We start from the raw sequence: 21,149 nt of genomic DNA on the forward strand, positions 1-21,149 counted from the left end.
CCAAAAGCCTTTTAATGGCCAAATTATTGCTCCATCTGTCCATTTTGGTGTGGCTTTGTTGTCATTTAACAAATAAAAACATTATTTTGGTTATTTTTGTCCCTCTACTAGCTAGCACCTCTGTACATATCAATTTTTTTCATATAAGTTTTTCTGTTCTGTTTTTCAGTGAATCAGGTAGGACACAAACTTGTTAAAGAATCCAGTATTCTAAATTGACATCAATAAGTCTTGTAACTCAAGACATGCAACATATATATATAATTTAGTTATGGTGTTCAAAGTTGAAATCATAAATTTTCAATCCATAAAATCATAAAACTTCCAAGTGATGATTTCATATGTACCATTCTAAAAATATTGCTCTAATGTGAGTGCTTGTGTGGAACATATTTTTTCAGCTTAGACTTTTATGATTTTATGGTGTTATGATTTTATGCAAGACAACTTTGAACACCCTAAGTTTTTGAAATTCACATTAAAAGAAGTCAAATGTGGGTTGAGAAAAAGATTTGGCACCACTGAGGAGTCACTGACCAAGATAAGTTTAGATCCAACGCTGGTAGGAGCACTAGAGTAGATGCCAGATGAGACTAACCATGAACTATTAATGATCTTTTCAAAGATGATTTGAGGTGAAAATGTGGCCATTGACAAGGCAGGACCTCAAGGTTCCACCAGTATAAGACCAAAAGGACAAATTACAGGAAAAACCTGGGAGGAATTGTTGCATTTGATTAAGTCACTCAGTTGAGTGGAATTCTATATAGATTCAAAGAATTGAACACATGGGAAGCAGAGGTAATGTATAAATGGAAGAAAATAGAGGTTACAACAATCTAAATCAAGATAAGGATCAGGCCGGCTTGTAAGACTATCAATGGTAGAATTCTAAAGGCCGATTCTTCATGCGATGTCCCGGATATACTTCCTCGAACTTGTGGAGGGTTTGTGCCAGCGGAAACTGGTACGGTGGAGTTCATTTGAGAGTTTGAAGATGTGTTATTAGAAGCGTCCGTCAACCGTGCCCGGGCGAACGCCACGACTTCAGATGCGTTCAATAAACTGTTGAGGTGAATGGCCTCATCAAAAGCCCCGTTCGCATTCTTCGAAATCCAGTCAGTTTGTACGAAGATCAGACCCTTGCACTTGTGTTGATTTTATAAAAACGTTGGTGATTGTAAATAGACCTACTTGATACCAGGACATGTTAAAAAGTGATGGGATGGGTCGCTGTGCGAGGTGCATCCGGAATCAGAAAGTGATGGCTGATCAGAGAATGATGCATAACTTCCACACTTCTATGGTATCCGTGATCACAAAATTGTGTCTGCTTACCGTATCCCACCCGGCCTTTTGAATCGCTGGCCATGCATGTGTAAATCCGCGGACTGAATGGATAGTCAACTCGTGCTCTAGTATTATCAATCCTGGGTTCTTTGGCATGTTTACAAAACGTGACATCTCAAGATCAAGAGCTGCTTCATTCGAAGGTCCTTCGGCTCCACATGTGTTTGTGTTTTGAGGAGTTAAACACCAGTCATTAGTGTCTTGATTCCAGATGACCGTCTGCAAGCCAAAAACGTTCTGCCATGATGAAGGTGAGTGTTATTTGAATTTCCCTTTTGATAAGAAAGCTTGGAATCCTTGGCTTACTTTTGCAATAGCCCGAACTCGGTTATCAACGTCCCCTTATGGAATGAAAGAACTCAACCTGATTAGATTAGGGTCTTTTTGTTTTTTGTAGGTGTTGCTTACCAACTTAGGAACAGATGTCGAGATGGTTCACAATTGTAGGATCGATATTGGGTAAGAAAAAAAAGACAATTATAAAGGAAAATTAATTAATCTGTGACAGATCTGTAGAAGGGTCCATCCAGCAATACCAACATGGAGGTCTCCAAAAAGCGGGCAACCTTCCGCCACTCAAATCCTGCCAAGCACATGGATTCCCATCAAGGTCCAAGTTATTACTGCAAAGGTGTGATTAGGCCGCAGGGATACTTACAAATATGATTTGAAGAGTCCAACCGAGTTCACCTTTACATTGAAAAACCAAGCCATCGGTTAGGTGTCATCATTTTGAAGGGTAGGAGAGACATTCATGGATGACTCACCCAAAACAGCGGTGTCGTTCAGGGTTGTCATGAGAGGATCTTTGTGTTTTGGACGTTTTGGCAATGAGAAAAACTTGTTCCCACAAGACCACGTCAATTTGTAACTTGACTTACGACTCCATGTATGGACGCCGACATGTCCCCCTTGATCCAGTGCAACCGCAAAGTCGCCGGGCGATTGCTGAATTCGGCTGCCTGCAACGGGTGACAGAAGTTGATTAGTACATTTCATCCCATCATAAATGAGAAGGGCAACTCGATATTACCAATCATGAAATGAGTAGCGCTTAGATTAGCTGATTTCAGGAATTTCATCAACTGTGATGAAGCTGGTTCTGGCCCGTCGTCACTTCACATTATGCGAGATGAACACAAAAAGAACGTGTAAGACCCCAAGACTTCTATAGTCACTGGTGATCCACAAACTAGCACACAAATATGTCGAGTGAAAAGTAACCTTACAAGCTTATTCCCATCATCCCAGCAGGGGCATCAGTAATACTACACAAAGAAAAATATTAGCATACGGCGCCGCATAAGTCAAAAGTTATCAAAATGCATCTACGTAGAAAAATAAAAATGAAAATTGTATAGAAAGCATACTCAGTGGGTGAACGACAGCCAATTGTCCAACTGCAAATGCTCGGATCAGAACCATCAACTCCGGCCTCGTATTTCACGTTTTGATCGGCTGTCTTGATGGAGGGCTTGAAGTTGGGAATGTGGCCTGCTTTTTTTTCTCTATTTAGCGCCTCTATCCACTCTGCTCGAGGACTGGGACCTGGAACGTCTGGGGGTGGATACTTGTTTGTTAAACCTTGGCGAGTGAAAAGTTTAGCCACCCGAGGGTCATGATTTGTATGCGCTGCGTACCCCCCAACGCTTTCGACATTGAAGCATGCCAAAGCTATGCATAGAGTGTTTAAAATGCCAGTCATACTTTTCCCCTCAAGATAATAAATGGACTGTTTATGTGGTGAAAATCGTGAAAGAGGAGTCGGTTTTCGGATTCTAACTGCTTATTTCTAATTTTGATAATAAGGGTCAAGGAAGGTTGCAGTGAGACTGTAAGTGAGATTGATCCAATGGGTTTTACTGAGAAGAGATCAAACTTATGTGGACCGAATATATGTCAGTTGCAGGCAAGATATATCGAAGGGGCTATTGAAATACGCCTCAGGTGCGAAGGAAGGCTCACTATGGATGCAAAAATTCATCCAAGGCGTCGAGCCTTTTCCAGAACAAATTGAGAACCGAACAGCGAACCAGCAAGACGATAAAATTAGACGAAGCTGTAAGATTCCTGAAGTGCAAATGCGGCAAATGCGAGCGCTTCGCTAGCGAAAAATAATTGTTTCCGGAGGAGGGCTTCGGCGAAAGATTGTTTTCCACTGGTATATAACCGATGGGGGAATTGAGAGACTGTGGCTCAAATCTCTTCGCCGTTCCCATACAGATAAGCGGAATGAGTACAGGAAGCTGAGGAAATGTTAGCGAAGCGCTTTACAAGTCTGGTTCATGATTTGAACGGTTTAACCTGACAGCGGAACCCAGGGACGGCGGCAATGGTCCAGCTGCTCAGCGCTAGTTCTGACTATCAATTGAGGCGACCTGATGCCCAAGACGTCCGACATAGGCCAGAGGTAACTGATCTTTCGAACCATTCTTACTCGAGCACATTGGGAATTCACCAATGGCATCAGGAAACTTAATTTTTGCTAGTTAATCGATGTCCGAAGGGAAAAACAGAGTTTCTCATCCGTTCAAATTTATCCTCGTTCTTGGATGATCAAAGGATCGGTAAAAAAAGAAAATGATGAAAGAAGTCGTAGGCATGAGTTAAGACTTCGGCTGGACTCTGGTTTATTGCTATATGCTCACATCTCAGTATGAGAATGGGATGGCGTCTCATCAGGTCATAAACGAAGGGATATCATGTCGTTATCGGCCTAGAATAGATCTTGAGAAGAAATAAAGAACTCGTGGTGAAGAGATATTTAAATATGTGAAGGAGTGTATGTATCCGCTTTTTATGTGGAGCACGTTCTAGGACTACTATCCGGAAGGCGCGGCGGTGAATTGGCTCACCAGAGTTACACTCTTGTCAGAAGCAGGGTTGCCTTACGATGACAATGAAAATAAGGTAACGGAGCATTTTGGGATGGTCGCGCCTTCTCTCTGCAAAGATGTTCGATCGGCGTGAGCTACCACCAGCGGCTTGACATTTAAAGGAATTGATACATGCGAATACCTCTGCTCAGTCTATTGATGTTGAAGAGTCAGTTCAAGTCGAAGGTCTCGAATGTCACTGTCGTGAATGAAGCCTTGCAAGTTGCAACAGATCATTTGTAGCGTGTTGTGGTTCTAATTAGTATCAGGATGTTCTGGATCTACACCATGAATACCTTCCGTGGTCAAAACGAGATCATCTTGACTGACAGACGGCGAAGCATAAAGTTGGTATTCCCTCAAGAGGAACACCTCAGGTGACTGAATTTCTCGAAAGTTTCGGGTATACATGTATTTTTCAAAAGGTGAAGAATAAGATTTGATCAAACGATACTAATATGCATCACCTGAGCAAGTATTATTTTGAGTTTCCTTCCGTTTTGAATATAAAAAAACTTACTTTAAACCCCTGGAATTAGATGAAGCAGAGGGGACTCTATTTTCGGCTCGGCATGCATACACTTCAGCTCCTGCACTGGAGAAGAGAACACACGAGGGCTGGACCAGGGGCCTCTGCTTGTTACTGGCTTCACATTTATTCGAAAAAAATGTCAGCTTTGATCGGATCTTTCGACCTGAAGCCAATCCTCACTTCAATAAGCAAGTCCATCTGAAAGTGCCGAGGGTTTAACTTGAGAGACACACAATCCATTCTTGAGCACTCCAACATGCTAGGCTGCCAAACAATTGTCGGGGCCGCCGGAGGATCCCTGCCGGTCGGCGTCCACCCGAACTTAACGCAGTCCCTCCGAGGAAGTCGCGCGGCGAACTTCGAAGGAGGGCCCTTCGCCCCCGCTCCCGCCCCCCCCCCCCCCCCCCCCCCAAGTTCGGCGTCTACCCTCCAATTTCAACGGGGCTTTGACATAAATAAGAGATAAACTGTGCAAGATTACACTGCGGGCAAATTGGACTTCCTCATCCACGAGGCAAACTCATCCAGCCCCTCCGAGGGGGGGGAGGGGGGCGAAGGGCCCAGCGAGACTCGGAGGAGATCTGTTTCAACAAGGCGTGCTTCGCCCACAGCGTTCGAAGTGCATTGTCGGTAGTTAGTTTGAGTTCACATCATGTTAGCATGACCCTGCCTGGTTACAACCAGTTAGAACGTCTGTCATGATAACTGTGGGGCCTATGGGATGGCGAAAGTGTAAGCTTAACACAGCCTCCCCTTCGAAGGACAACCTTCCTGACGGGAGGTGAGGCGCTTCGCGCCGTGCCACCCGGCAGGCAAGGAAGTTCGGTGAAAGTGAGGAACTGCAATCTCAAGGCTGGATGTTTGCAATATCAAGCCATCTCAAAGTAGCCTAAATACGTCGCGTTGCTACGCAGAGCTATTGTTGTTACCAAACCGAAACAAAACCTTCTATGTTTATTATCTGAGAACGAGAAAGTCAAACTTGTTCCGGAACATAGAGTGAAACCCTCGCAATCCAAAGAGATCCAGGTTTTATTCGCCATAGATTGCTACCGCAGTCGAATTCCAATTCCATTCAGATGCCGCCTTCAAGACTAGTGGCATCAGCACCTTTCGCCCAACAGGTCGGCCTTTCACCGTCATTCGCCATGCTTTTCGTCGAGGTAAAAGTGGTTTATGGTCAGGTCGTGTCCATTCTTGCAAGCCGTCAAATTTTTCTTCGATATTCTTGCAAAGAGTCAAAAACAGGTCGGTCGCAGCTTCCGTCGTGAGTAGTTTTCCCCAACCATGCGCGACAACCAACATAATCTCTCTTTCGGCTTTGCCAGTAATCTCCGATTTGAACTTCGTCAGAACCACGGATACGTCGGCACCTATTTCCGAAGTGAAGGCACGTTCAATCGCAAACCATTCGGGAACTGTTTGCTCCGGCGTTCTCTGAACCTGCTGTTCGATGTTGAAAGGAATCGAAGCGAAACCTAGGGTTAGGTATGGATACTTGATGGTTGCGGTCCGAACACTACGTTCGAATTCCAATGTCAGCTGGAGAAATGTTACCATTGTAGCAACATAGCGAGTCGGAATGGAAATTTGCTCACGCATTAGCTTTCCAATCTCGCCTCAACAAATCACGCACATCTAAGCGTTGCAGTTGGCCACGAGCCTCACTCATCTCCGCCCAGAAGTTTGTCGCTAGTTTTCTCAATTCACGCTTCTCCCATTTGTGCCTTTGGTTTTCTTCTAACGACGTGTCTCGCCCTGAAGCGCCTTGAAAATTCAATCGCATATTTTGTTTGTTGGTCTTCTCCCAGGCGTGCTTGTTGTATCCTTCTGGTGGTGCATACCATTGGCTGAGCCTAAAAAGTCCATAGGAAGCTCTCTTGTCGACATTGTAATGTTTATTAGAGCTCAGTGCATCGCTGTCGAGAAAAATTGCCCTCAGTATTAAATCAACCAGATCTGTAGGTATGCCGTACTTCTCGCCGGATACCACCCGGTGTTCACCGCGAGCTTCTGATTGAAGAAGTAGATCTGCAACAAGTGAAGAACACGAGGCAGCTTCTTCCAAAATTCGAGGGTCTGCAGAGAGATTCAATTTCTGATCCACGTGATGATCAATGATGGAAAGAAGTGAAGCCCGACGCCATCCAGGTGCAGGTACGTTATGGTCCACTAATACGATTCCCGCAAGGCGGTGCGAAAGTTCAAATGGTTTGATAGGCAACTCGTCGATGGCTGTGTTCAGAACCAATGAGTTAGCAGGGCCTGATGAACACGCAGATTCAATCTCAACTTTTACTCAACTCAACAAATCTCTATGTCTAGAAGACATTTGGGATTTCTCTAGGGCTAACTGATTCTCCGGTCGCAAGTCGAGAGCATCTTCAACAGTTTGTAATAAGGCGATTGCCTTTTGCGGATTGTGTTTCAAGTGAGAGAGATGATAGGCCCAAGCGATAGCGGCAGCCATTGAATCGGTATCTGCAAGTGAATGTGTATAGCTCAGGATAAAAGCAATTAAAATTAAGGGTGATAAATTAAGTAGCTCACCACCAGCCTCATTACCCATCACGATAACCCATTCGTTCGCTTTATTTTGAGTAATATCGGAAAAGAATTGGCTTCTGGATTCGCGAGCCCATTTTGACAAAACTCCAGTGCCTTCTTGGGCAATGGACAAAGAATGATCACGCGAGTTGGAATGATCTTGATGTTTAAAGATAATTTGTTGGTCACGGTTGGTAGCCAGTAGCAGAGTAGTTGAGGAGTAAATAAAAAGGAAAGCGGAAAATGGCTGCAGTAACATCATACTCTGATTTGTGCCGGGTTTTTTTTCGACGAGGTCAAAAAGAGCCGGGTTGGAAAAACAAGAATTCAGTTGTGCAACACTCACGGCGGCTCGACAATTGCGCAGATACGAGGGGAAAGATCAGGTAGGCAAGCTACATTTAATATGCCTGAGAGGATCAGGAAACCGTGTAACTATTAAAGCCCACAGACCAGGTTCATCCCCCCTGATTTAATTAGATGGTTGTGGACAAATGAGGCATTCATAGTTTTGCCTTGCAACTCCGCCCACCTAATCAGGACTTCTACGATTCATCGTCAACCGAGCGCGTATATAGAATGATTGCTTGCTGTGCATAGCACTTCAACCCTTAGCCAGTATTCCGTGCGGTATATCCGGTAGACAATCCGGGATATCTGGTAAAGGACTACGGATCAAGCCAGATATCTGAGATCCAAACTTCCCGAGCCTGCGAATAGAGACGGATATCATGATATCCGCGGATAATCTTGGATCCCACATTCTTATATGCGCGCGGCAAATCGCTGTACACAATTTTGAGATGTCCGGGTGAATTCTTTGAAGATTGCCCCGGGGTACGGGGACCCACTGCGGGGTCCCGAGGCTGCCTCGAGGCCGAACCAAGGTGCGGGGGAGATCAGTACGTATGTCCATGAGCATCGACGAAACGGACTGTCACCAGGGGAGATATGTTCCCACTCCCCAGGGAGTGCCTTACCGTAAATTTTTTCCATAACTGTGCTGGAGGCCTTCGGTAAAGCAATATTGAATAGGTATGAACAAGACTGGAAGTCAGCGTGGAAATCAGTTGGAAATCATCCTGAAATAAACCATAACTTGCCAAAAAATCATCCAGAACTCATCTATAATTCATCCAGAACTCATCCAGAATATAATCCTTTCTTGGCTCCATGACCAGTGTGTCCTTTCCATGGAGATGTGAAAGGCCCAGCCTGCGATTTTTTCCCCCTCATGTACTCGCGTACATCAGGGGGACAATTGGCGTCTCAAAACAAAAAAATTACTTTTCATGTGGCTGTGAAAGGCCCATCCTGTGATATTTCCACCTCAATGTACGCGCGTACATCAGGGTGACTATTAGCAAAGTGCAAAAAGGTTAACTTGCATGTGCACATGTGAATTTTGAAAAGCAAAAAAATACAAAATTCACTAGATCATTTTCGTGAGGAGGACAGGATATATGGCCAAAGTGAATTGGCACCGCAATCCAACCTTGACTTAACTCAGACTTTCACCCTATTAAAACAGTTTTTTGTCATTTTTATCAGCCAAATTCAAATTAATTCCCGCATTTCCAAGAAAATGGGTTTCAATTTCAATGACTGCAACATTACCACATTCCAAAAATCTAAACCCAATAATACCAAGTCAACTTTTAGTTTAATTTTGTACATCAGGGCATATAATGTGAATTACAAGAAACCCATTTTTTTGGAGGAATTACTTTTGAGAATGGGAATTTTGCTTTGCTATCCTTAAAAATCAGTAAACAGGAGCAATTGATGAGTTGGACTTTGGTCAAATATCATTTCATCATATTTCTTCCTACAGTTGTACATAGAAAACAAAAGAATTCTACACAACATTGTGTTGACTTCCAAATCAATTGGGACTGACTTTTCACTAACTTCTCCATCCAATTTACTATTTTGGGGATGAGTTACTAATCCACATCAGGCTCACATCCGACCAAAACTCACATAAAATTCAGCTCTGGCACTCCCTGGGGAGTGGGAACATATCTCCCCTGGTGTGTGCTTAATCAGACCAAGGAATCAGTCCGAAGGGCGAGGCCTGACCGTATGATTGAGGCAAGGGCGAGTGGGGCATAGTGATATGTTTATGTAGGAGGATCCACATCGCCGAGCTTAACCAAGCCTCTCTGGAGGAGAGCCCCGCCAAGCTTAACTAAGCCTCTCCGAGGAGGCGCGAAGCGTCTCCAAAGGAGAGGCTTATGACTAAAGTCCCATGCTTGGCCTGAGGCTGACGGGGTTTTACAGAGAAAATCGTGTTTTTTGAAATTACATCTCTTTTTACTCCCCTCTTTCGGCTTCAATTTCCATGCCTCATGTGCCAGTTTGTAGGCCTTGATCTTAGCTATCTTGTACAAGTTTTTTCAAGTATATCCATTCATCACTGACCGCTCAGTGGCCATTCTTGCGGGGGCTCTTCTTGAGCAATGTGAACAAGCCATTGGATCATCCGAAGGTCGCCGTTGGACATGCTCTCACGGGTTTGTTTGGTATTAACTTAAAAATGACTGGTCTCTCAAAGAGTGCCATCCCATGCAGGCAGCTTGCGGTAGAGATGTCCAACCTTATTTTCATGTGTTTAGGCCGGACGCGCTATCCGGTCTACACCAGGCCGGATAGGCTCTAAAGTGGGGTTTTTTACATCAATTTCTCTTTGAGGGGATGGGGGTAGGTATTGTGCTGAATACATGATATTATGTAGAAATGAAAGCGGATTCTAATGGTACTCGAGGCTGTGAAGAAATCAGAAGGGTATACGGTGATAGGTGGGTTTGAAGGGAATTTTGGACAAATGGCTGGGCAGCCTCAAGCCAAATTTGGGACATTAGGCACAAGTCCCTCCCACAAACGGGAGGGTGCTCGCGCCCTGCGAGCACAGGGAGGGACTTGTGTTAAGTTCGAGCCCCCCGCAGGGTCTGTCTCACAGAGAGGCTTGCCCCCAAGCCACCAATTTTGGCGTGAGAGCTGACAAGCCTGGGGCCCAACCAACCCCCATTTTTCCTTTGATCCATATATCTCACACCCATTTTTTGCCCAATAGGGACATGAGTGGTGCGGCCTTGTAGGCTCGCTTCTTGCGCAGGCAGCCATCTACTAATCAGCTTTTTATCCCGCCAGCTGGCCGCTGGACACCCTTGCAAATTCACTGATGAGCTTGCTCAAACAAATCAAGGTTTTTTTCCAACTCCTGTACATCAAGCATACCAATATAAATATTATGCATTGATCATGAATTGAGAAGTGAACTTGTTCAAACATATGCATTTTCATGTAATTACAAGCAGAAAATACTGCTTCCATGCACTTACCATAGATGCAGAAGTGTACAATCATTCCCAGAATCTTGGAAGCTTGATTTTACAAGCTTTGTAACTTCAAGACCGTTCAAGATAAAAATATGTGGCCTACACCCGGGGAGTCCTTCGACAAGGATATCTTGTGGAATCCTTGTGGATTCCCCGTAGTGCCCCTGCACAAGGTTGGACCAGCGGCTGCTGGTCCACACGTTCACGTAGGACCCCGGAAGGGGTCTTTCAAGCCGCCTCATGTAGGCTCCAGCCAAACTTTAACAAAAGATACGTGTACACAAGGAGTTATTTGAATTTATCTCTTCTGCCATCACCACTTTTGCTTTTTAAACACCTGTACAGCATTGATATGGGCTTAAAGGTGTCACTACACATATTTTTGTTGATGCATTGAGCCAGGGTAGCTGTAGGCAGGGGCTGTAACGTTTGGATACGTACATGAGGCGGCTTGAAACCCGCCTTCCGGGGTCCTGTTCACGTGCTGTCCACCAAGTGGATCACGGGGCACCTTGTGATGGCCCCGAGGATTCCACGGATATTTACAGATATGTACCCGTGGAATCCATGTGGCCACGTAGGCAAGCCTTAAAAGTTTGGCGGGAGCACAGCCTGTTAAAAAATATGCCTAGTGGGACTTGAACTCCTGACCAGGCAGGGAGCTACAGGAGAGGGAGTTCCATACAGCTTGGCCGTTTCACACTGTTGTGCCTAGCTGCTTTACACAATATCAACCCCCCAAAACAATGGTTTACAATTGGTTTTTTTGTTAAGTTTTTTTGCTTTTTTTTCCTCTCTTCAACATCAAGTTTTCTTGGGCTTTCAAAACCTGAGGACCACCCTGAGGTGGTCTTGGCTGGAAGTGAAAAAAAATGAAATGTTGTGGAACTGACGTGAGCAACAAGCTGATGTGGTCTCCACGCGTGCCAGGAAGGCAGATCGTGGAACCGACAGGGAAAAGTGTGAAGCCCATTGGTTCCACGTGGAACCAACAAGCTTACCAAGGGGTTACCGAGCCAACCCTTGTTGGTTCCACGGATTACCCACCTGTCGTCGGTTCCACAGACAGGCGTGGCAGGAAGTACCCCTGCTGTGTACGTAGGTTTGAAGGCCAGATGCAGGGCTTCAATTGAACTTAACACAAGCGTACCCTCCTCGGGGGAGCGTAGTGACCTCCGAAGGAGGGACTTGCCTCAAGCTTCTTAGCTTATTTTTGCCCACTTCAAACTCCCCCATATCCATCCCCCCTGGCAAGAAACGTCCTGTAAAGTTTTTTACATGGCAGATTTAGGTGACCAATCCCCCCCTTTGAGACCGCGCGAGCTCAGGGAATTTCAAATTTTGAGCCCAAAAACGGCTGGATCACCACTCCAGAACCACTTCAGGGCAGGAGGAGTGGGCTAGTAATCATGGGGGCCAGTTGGGTAAAAAATGGTGAAACGGAAGCTGTGATTGCAGGCTACAAGTCTGTCAACTCAGACCTTTTTTAAACTAAAAACTACATTTTTAAAAACATTTTGGAAAGAAGATAGGTGTTTTTTTGCCAGAAATTCTCGAGTCTGTTGACTTTAGGTAAGCCTTTCTTTCGGAGGCGCAAAGCACCTCCGAAGGAGAGACTTAGTTAAGCTCGGGCTTCAATCTGGCACCAGGGCGGCCTGATTGGCCCTCAGGACGCAATTTTAGTGTGGTGTCAAAGTTCGACACCAGCCAAATGGGTTGAGGCGGTCCTCAGCGCTCACGCCAAATTTCCCCGCTTACTCCCAAGTCCCTCCTTTGGAGGCTCGCGCTCTGCCAACTCAGAAGGGAGGACTGACTAAGTTCGTGTAGCATCAGATGTTCATCTTGGCCTCATTTGCACGACAGTCAAGCCACCGCGGCAATCACCCAGTGACTTCTGTGAGATGCTGCGTGGCAACCATGCCTTGGAAATTTCATTCAGCCTTCGGACAAGCATCGGAAGTGGTTACCACAGTGGAAAACTGCCGAAGACACTCGAGCTGGGTCAGCTCAAGAAGGAAAAGGCTAAGTGATAAATGTTTACGAAAAGGACGAAGCATAAGAGATGGTAGCAAAAACGATGTCATATTTTCAACACCTCTGCAAGATGCCCAGGCAGGGCAGCACGAAGGGGGGTTGGTTCTACTACAATTGAGGACTGGTGATAGATCTACATCATAGCGACACTTGAACGATCTCGTCGGATTTTCATGCTTGAAAGCGGCATTATGTTGGAGGACATGAGTGTTGACTGGCCATTTATTCCTCGTCTTCCTCACCAGCCTCTTCACCGGCATCAGCCTTCTTTGCCCGTTTTCGCTTGACACGCCCGGCACGAGAGCCACCGTAAGGACTGGTGAGGGCGAAGTCGATGTGTTTTTGGCTGTCGAGACGGACAACAAAGGAGGGGACGTTGACGATCTGCTTGCCAACGCGGATGTGACGCTGTCGGATCAAAACACGAGCGTGGTGGATGGATTTGGCCAGACCGGACTTGAAAACCTGAGTCTGCAGTCGACGCTCCATGAAATCTTCAATCTGCATCAAGAATAAGTCCCGACAAGGTTAGCCTCGGCCAAAGTCTCTCCGCGGACACAATGGCAAGTGAGAGAGGCGGATAGCTCACCTTGAGCGCGAGTACGTAATCAAGTCTCATCCTTGATTCGTCGAGCACACCGATCCGGACCAATCGGCGAATGAGGGCGTTTCCCTCGAAAAGACGCTTGGGGTCCTTGTCGTCCAACTTGAGGAGCTCTCGAGCAGCTCGTCGGATCTTGGACAGAGTCAAAGCGATCCGCCAGATCTCTCGTTTGTTTCGTAGACCGAATTCACCTGGCGCGGTCAGTGGTTGGATGGATCAGGCCAGGTTAGCTTGCAGTAGGAAACGAGGGGTGGCTCGAGAACAAGGTGAGGATGGTAAATGCTGACCGGCCAACTTCAACTCGGCATCGAGACGGGGGGCCTCAAATGGTCGACGGGGGACCTTGTAGGTTTTCTTGTGGTTGCGAGGAGCCTATAATGAGGGCATGGGCCAGGGAGATGCCAAAAGTGGAGCAAGTCAGGTCTTGGTCAAACAGACAGGCGAGGGCTGGGGTTGAGGTGGAATGAATAGAATGACCCACGAGAGGCATCTTGATGTGGTGAGCAGGGAGGTGAGTGTGCCGGTCCTACAGCGTCCTCGTGTGATGAAGTCCCTCTGGTCTCGGTGTGCTTGCTGTCTTGATGTCGGTGTGGCCAGCGCGGGAGCCGGGCGAGCGACCAGCCGGGAGTCGGGACGAGCCAGTTAGGGCTTGGCGCAGCAGGCGCTCTCCGCAGTTAGGTTTTGGGCCGGTTGGCGGTCTCACTGCCCCCTCCTGGCGAGTGGGAAGCCCAGCCTGAGAAGGAGAGCCGGCAGCGAAATCGAGAAGAACCGAAGCACGGCCCCCACTCGTCAAGCCGGTCAGGAAGTAACCTTCAGTATGTCCGATTCCCTTCCCACTACGTCCCGGCGCACATCCTCCGCACAATCCGGCCGATCGATCCAACTACTTGGCACACTGGTTGACCGGAATCATCTTTTACCTGTTTCTCTTCAACCCTGCAGATAAGCATCGCCCACCATGCCTCACTCATTCGGTTACCGCGGTCGCACGCGCGACATGTTCAAGCGAGGCTTCAAGCAGGCGGGACAGATCAAGCTTTCGACTTTTATGAAGGTCTACCGAGTTGGGGACATCGTTGACATCAAAGCTAACGGTGCCCAGCAGAAGGGTATGCCTCACAAATACTACCATGGGTTGGTCATCTCGTTTTTCCTGCTTCGCTCCGAAAGCCACAAGGAACCTCGTTGTTAATCCTTTGGCGATCATTTAGCCGTACTGGTATTGTCTACAATGTTGCCCCTCGAGCCGTTGGAGTAATTGTCTACAAGGTCGTCGGAAACCGTTATCTGGAAAAACGTGTCAACTTGCGCATTGAACACGTCAAACACTCGAAGTGCCGTGATGACTTTCTGCGACGAGTAAAAGAAAACGCCCGACTGAAGAAGGAGGCTAAGGAGAAGGGAGGTGAGGGCGAATTGTATTGCTGGACCCAGTCGTATTGGCACTCATCCGTTTTTTTTCGTATCTATCTTAACTACAGAGAAAGTGCAACTCAAGCGATTGCCTGCCGGACCTCGAGAGGCCCACACCATTTCTACCCAGTCAAACGCCCCTGTCACTTTGGCTCCTATTCCTTACGACACCACCATTTAAATTTCCAACCTTATTCATCAATTGTACTGTGCTTGTCCAGCTACTCTCAATGAAGCATTTGGTCAACTCCACTATGCCCCCACTTTTCAAGCCACTCATGCCCCTCGGCTAGGGTTGAGAATGGGCCGGTTTTGGGCCGGCCCACTCAAACTTTTGTTTGGCCCGACAAGGGTCCCAGCACCAATGGATGGGTCAGCATCCGTGTTTCTTGGAACGACCCAACTCAAAACAGTTGGGTTGGGCTGGGTCGGGTCACTGCCTTCGTTGGGTTGGACCCGGGTCAGACCCTGGCAGTAGAGAATTAGAAAAATGATGTTTTTCACTGCAAAAAAAACTGTGTCAACTGTGAGCAGTTGACATGCGGCAACTCTGAGGAAGCTTGTGGTGTTACACCAGCCTTACTCAAGGTTTGACTCAACCTAAGCTTCAATGCACAGTCACTGTGCACCTTGCACAGTGACTGTGCCAACAAAGGCACTTCTGCATTCATGTGGAGTTACAATGGCAGCTTGGCTTGAGTATCCTGCATGTCAACTGCAAGCAGTTGACCAAGTTATTTTTGCAGTGTTTCAATCCTTTCTGAACGCGCCATTTCTGACCAGGTAATAACTTTTTGGGGCAGCAAAATGTGCACAACATCATGGAGTTTGTTTCTACACTAGCTCAACTAAGGCCCCGTTTGGCGCCAATATAATAATTGGTGAAATAATCCGTGACATTTTGATTATTTCACCCAAACTAAAATGTAATTCAATACATCGCTGGCGTTTGTCAGTACATCAAAATAAACCCAGCCAGCCAACCACCCACCTCTTGTACTGATGACCCAGTCGGCCATCAAGTGGATGTAATGTAGTCCACCCAATGAACAGGACAGTCATTGTAACAGGACGGTCATTGAGTGGACTTAAATCCACTCAATGGCCCCAAAGGCCCCAGATGAGTTTGCACAGGCCCTATACCAGCCCCTTTGGTGCAACACAAAAAAATCTGCCTCTGGCACTTTGAAAAGTGTGTCTGCCACTACAAAAAGTGCGTCTGCCACTATGAAAAGTGCGTCCGCCACTTTGAAAAGTGCGTCTGCCACTATGAAAAGTGAGTCCGCCACTATCAAAAGTGCGTCCGGCACTATCAAAAGTGTGTCCAGCACTATCAAAAGTGCTTCTGGCACTATCAAAAGTGCGTCCGGCACTCTGAATAGTGCGTCCACCATTATGAGATATGCCTCCGGCAATACAATAAGCGCCTTTGGCACCATGATATTTTGACGGATGACCCCCTCAAAATTATATGTCCCAGAAATGGACCAAAATAAGTCAAAAACACAAAAAATGTAATTTTTTGGTGTTTTGAATGTATTTTGGAAGTTTTTACGTTGAATATCTCCGAATACTCAAATATTCAACAAATCAGTATTTGAGGGGCCCAAAAAACATGTTGAATACCACCGTGCTATGCCTTGGTTGTATCCACTCAATAACTGACCGGGCCATCGAGTGGATATACAAAATTTTTGTATCTAATCAAGCAAATGGAAGGGGATGGTCCTGTATGAATACAGTCGGCTAATCAATAAACTCAAGCAATTGAAAGAGGAAAGTATTGACAGTCTCTTGGAGGACATGTTTGATCTGATGATCAAAGTGGCCTCTAAATACAGGATCTTGCTCTGAAGTGTGAACCAATATTGATGGCTACAATGCTGCATCCCGCTTGGCATTTACTCCTCTTTTCAAACAAATTTCATGATCATCACATCTTGGCTCAAGCCCTTCTGTTGGAGAAATATAAGGAAAGACAGCTGATGATGAAACCTTGAACTCCTCCTTCAACCAAGGAACCTTCCCAAAGGACGGCAATTGAGGACAATGGATACAGCTTCTATCCAGCCAACCCAGGTGTGCATGAAAGTGAGGACAAATTGAACCGTTACCACAAAGCAAAATACACGTTAGGAATTCAAGGAAACATATTGCATTGGTGGAAGGTACATTGGTTTTTCTTCTTCTTTTTTTTTAGATGTCATGCCTTGCTTATGATTAATTAAAATCAGACTCAAGCCCCATCTTTTCCCGTCTTGGCCTCCCTTACAAGGGATTATTTGGCTTGGGCCAGCAGCTCGGCAACAGTGCAGTGGACATTCTCTACCGCTGCCAAAATATGTACCAGCTCCCAAAATGCCCTCAGACCTCAAAAATTTGAGCGATGCATCAGTAGTCACAACACTGGGTCGCTACGCTACGCTACGCTATTTCAGCGCTACGCGTTAGCGTAGCGGCAAAAAGCGCCCATCTATCTTGCATAGCGTTAGCGCGCTGTTAGCGCCGCTACGCTGCGCTAATTTTCAGCGGCGCTAACAGCGCGCCAATTCTTTGTTAGCGTTAGCGCGCCGCTACAGTCGCTACGCTACGCTGCGCTGCGCTACAGCGCTTTTAGCGGAAAAAAAGCCCTTTTTTCCCGCTAAAGGCGCTGTAGCGCAGCGTAGCGCGCGCTCTTTTGCGCCCTACATGTTTAGCGTTAGCGCAATTGCGCGCATCTGCGCTAACGCTACGCTATCAGCTAAAATAGCTGCGCACCGCGTGCGCGTAGCGTTAGCGCATATGCGTGCAATTGCGCTAACGCTACGCTAAAAAATAGCGCATTTGCGCTGCGCTACGCTACGCTAACCGCTATGGTTAGCGTAGCGACCCAGTGTTGGTAGTCACCTCTGGCTTTGCGGTGGAGTCTTGTCTCAAAGCTAATTTGATGAATGTCTTGCCATCTTTGAGGCTGCAGACAATAACCCAAAATTCAACCCAGCGCTCATACTATAGTTATTTTCATTTTCATCTCCTTTTTTTCCTAATCCTTTTCACCCTCACCCTCTCTCCCGTGTCAATTTTGCTTGCCTTAACATAACACATTCCCAGAAATCAAGTCTCAAGGCCGCTTTTCAGTGAGAAAATCACTATTTCAGCCAATTTTGCCTGCCACTATCTAGCAACAAAACAATCACTATTTCAGCGGTTTTTCCCACTATTTATCCAAAAGCAAAGCGATTATACGCTATTTAGCAGTCAGTGTAGCGGTGTAAAGCTCAAATGTGTTCCTGAGAACCTTTTTCTGAGTGCAGAAACGGATTTATGAGGAAACCTCTGCCTTTCCTGGTTCACTAGACACTAAAACAAGCCTACCAATCTCAGATTGGCAGGTTTAATTGAGTGATAGTGGAGTGTTATCAAAAGATAACTGTTTTATGAAGTGGGTGTGATGAAGTTGCTAAAATGTGTTATGAGTGAGGAGTCTGGACTTCAACCAGGTGATACTTGGCCAAAGAGGACCCTTCAGAGAGCTATGTTATGTAATGTAAGTGTTGTGTAGAGTTGTTATTTCATGTGTAAGTGTTTGTAATGTGTTTAAAAGTGACTGACATATTGTGGAGTGAGAAGTTGTGTACTTTGTTATAGGGTAAACTGAGTGCAGGTAGTCTTCTGGGGGAAAGTTACAACAGGGGAGGAGAGAATCCTTTTATAGACAACAGTGAGGGATTTTAGCTCCAGAGGAGCTCCACATGAGATATTTTAGCTAGGTACATGAGGGTTTTTGGCTAGTACATATACTGAATGGGTGAATGTGATTGGTCAGGACTGTACATGTGATTATGGGTTGTGATCTGCAGGCTGAATCAGGGGGTGTGATTGGTCAGGACAAGATATTAGTGTAGTCATGCTGTAACCAGGTCACCTTCTGTTGTCATGCAACAAAAATCCACTAGCGCATGCAGCTATCTCATGCAGCTATCACATGCAGCTAGCACCTGCATGAGTGCCTGCCTGAGTACACTGTATGTATGTATGTATGTAATGATGCAGCTGTATGTAAATATGTATGTAGCTATGTGTGTATACTAAGTGTTGTAAACTGTGGTTTATGTAACTGTTTGAGGTTGTAAGGGGTGCTGTGAGTGTGTAAGAGCATGTAACTTCTGGGTGAGGGGCCCTTATGAGTGTTCTGTAAGGCAAGACTAGGGGTGAATTTGTCCCTAGAAGCTGAATCTTGAGGAGTATTAAGTGATTTACAAGAGAAAAAGGGAGTTTAAGAGTGAAACTAATAGAAATAAGAAAGGGGGGTTAATAAACGTACCCGGGTATTTCCGCGTTTGTGTTGTGACTAGAATCTGTGTAGTTCTATTGCTCCGACTTGCCCGCCTCTTCCAACTCCTATACTCCAATTGTGGAGTTTGTCCACCCCACCGTACAACATCCCCCCTCAAACTCCACACCATGAGTACAACCAGAAAGGATAGAAGAAAAAAAAAAAAAAAAAAAGAAAGAAAAAAAACATGAGGAGATGTGTAGGAAACAATTTTTTCTTTTATAGGAATATGTCTAGATGATTTAAGATATGAGTTTAAAGGAGTAAAAAAAATAAGAGAAGAAATTTAATAATCAAGTGAAAATTTTATCCATTGATAGCGAGTGAAGGTTCAATCTAAGTGTTTTGGTGAAGAAATCCGCCAAGTTGTCCGATGTTGAAACCCAATCGAGCTTGATGTTATGTTCCCGGACCGCATCGTTTACGAAGAAGAAATTCTGCTCTAGACTTTTCATGTGACCTTTTGAGGCTTTGTCATCCAAAACAAGGACGGCCGCACGGTTGTCACACTTGATTTTAAATGCGAGTTTGATATTGAAGGATTTGAGGATAGGAATAAGAAACAGTAGAAAGTCTACCAACGACCCTAGTGAAATAAATTTGGCTGCGCACGGCGAAGTTGCGACTACCTTTTGTCTTCGAGAACCCCAGGCCACTGGGCTACCCAGTAGTGTGATGATAAATCCGGAAGTCAATTGTTGAAACTCTCCCCCCCAGTTCGCATCCACCCACGTAACCAGATCGTCTCCCACAGGATGTAGCCGAAGTCGTTTCAATCGGGTGGTGTTGATGTACTGAACCAGGTGTGATAGAGCGTTCCAATGAGATTCGTTGGGGTTTGAACTAAATCTGGCCAGGTAATTCACGGCGAAGCTGATGTCAGGTCTGGTCCCCAAGGCGAGGTAATTGATTGAGCCAATCAAGGATTGATACAAGGTTGCCGAAACCGGTTCACCCCACAACGTAGTGAGGTCGCAAGTCGGCAGCGGTGTGTTGGTGGGTACTAGGATAGGATTTACTTCTTCCTTGTATTTCTGAATCAGTTGGTCGACCAGGAGATGTTGACTTAAAAATATGGAGTCTGTTGTATAATCAAGTTTTATGCCGACTAGTTTATCCGGCCGTGCGTCCCACTTCACCCTCAAACTGCCTTCCATTTTTCTCCGAAAAAGATCGATATTGCTTTGATTATTACCGAAAACAATCCCGTCATCGACATGAATCCACACAATTATAACCGAGTTGTCCTTCTTGTACCTGTATAGACATTCCTCCACCTCGTCACACTCGAAACCCCATCCATGAAGAAGACTCTTGAAATGCTTCCACCAGCAACGGCTGGCTTGTTGGGTTCCATAAAGGGCCTTTTTTAGTCGGAGAACTTTTCCTGCCAAGTGAGGGAACAGTTCAATCGGGGGATCTACAAAAATGGTCTCGTCGATCGGGCTGTGTACAAAAGCTCCCGTGATGTCGAAAGAGTTTATGATCCACCTGTTCTTGATCGATAAAGTGAGTAGAACCCGGAGTGTTGAGAGTGAAGCTGTTGGAGCGAAAGTCGACCGAACGTCTTTGCCAAGTCTTTGTTTGAAGCCGCGAACCACAAATCTAGCCTTGAGTTTGTTGATGGAACCGTCAGAGTTCCTCTTGATGTTGAAAACGAAACAAGTGCTGATCGAGTGCTTGTCCTGTTTTTCCTCAATGTCGAATGTGTCGATCTGTTCAAGCTGAGACCACTCAGACATGCATGCGTCACGCCATGCCGATGATGCGGGGGATTTGAGAGCGTTCTTCAGGTTAGTCGGGATTTCTGCGTCAGAGATTGCCTGTAGAGTGTGAATTTGAGAATCCTGTTCGTCACATATTTCAGTTGTTCGCTCTTGTCCCAAAGCCAGAACTCTACGAACAAGGTGGTTGTTAGCAAACTCGGACGGTGCCAGAAACAAAGGCTTTCCTTGAAAGTCAAGGAAGGTTTCACACTCTGAATTTACCACCTTCTGCGACGTTGGATTCCAGAAAAACCACCCTCTCTCATCATCTTGATATCCAACCAAGTAACCGGTCCATCCACGTTGATCCAACTTGCGACGTCGTTCTTTTGGAATGTGAACAGCTGCCCGAGCCCCAAATGGGTAGAATG

General features: G+C 46.0%; 4 protein-coding genes across 4 annotated transcripts; 1 reads left to right on the forward strand and 3 right to left on the reverse strand.

Annotated features, from left to right (window-relative positions):
* Positions 1-839: 839 nt before the first annotated feature.
* PtA15_11A16 (uncharacterized protein) lies at positions 840-2,432 on the reverse strand (the record flags this gene model as incomplete). The annotated part of the gene is made up of 9 exons (XM_053161050.1): positions 840-1,106; positions 1,195-1,233; positions 1,339-1,587; positions 1,657-1,691; positions 1,891-1,933; positions 2,009-2,040; positions 2,118-2,156; positions 2,232-2,312; positions 2,384-2,432. The coding sequence occupies 9 exons, from the start codon at positions 2,430-2,432 to the stop codon at positions 840-842; spliced, it is 834 nt and encodes a 277-aa protein (XP_053024884.1).
* Positions 2,433-5,790: 3,358 nt separating this feature from the next.
* On the reverse strand, positions 5,791-7,564 carry PtA15_11A17 (uncharacterized protein; the record flags this gene model as incomplete). The annotated part of the gene is made up of 4 exons (XM_053161061.1): positions 5,791-6,277; positions 6,357-6,993; positions 7,063-7,239; positions 7,309-7,564. 4 exons carry the CDS (start codon positions 7,562-7,564, stop codon positions 5,791-5,793), a joined length of 1,557 nt encoding a protein of 518 aa, XP_053024885.1.
* Positions 7,565-12,902: 5,338 nt separating this feature from the next.
* Positions 12,903-13,774, reverse strand: PtA15_11A18 (uncharacterized protein; the record flags this gene model as incomplete). The annotated part of the gene is made up of 4 exons (XM_053161072.1): positions 12,903-13,181; positions 13,270-13,475; positions 13,572-13,656; positions 13,766-13,774. 4 exons carry the CDS (start codon positions 13,772-13,774, stop codon positions 12,903-12,905), a joined length of 579 nt encoding a protein of 192 aa, XP_053024886.1.
* A 468-nt stretch (positions 13,775-14,242) lies between these two features.
* PtA15_11A19 (uncharacterized protein) lies at positions 14,243-14,878 on the forward strand (the record flags this gene model as incomplete). The annotated part of the gene is made up of 3 exons (XM_053161083.1): positions 14,243-14,418; positions 14,496-14,689; positions 14,766-14,878. 3 exons carry the CDS (start codon positions 14,243-14,245, stop codon positions 14,876-14,878), a joined length of 483 nt encoding a protein of 160 aa, XP_053024887.1.
* Positions 14,879-21,149: the final 6,271 nt, after the last annotated feature.

This window comes from Puccinia triticina, chromosome 11A (genome assembly GCF_026914185.1).
Source record: "Puccinia triticina chromosome 11A, complete sequence".
In the NCBI taxonomy this organism is placed as follows: Eukaryota; Fungi; Basidiomycota; class Pucciniomycetes; order Pucciniales; family Pucciniaceae; genus Puccinia; species Puccinia triticina.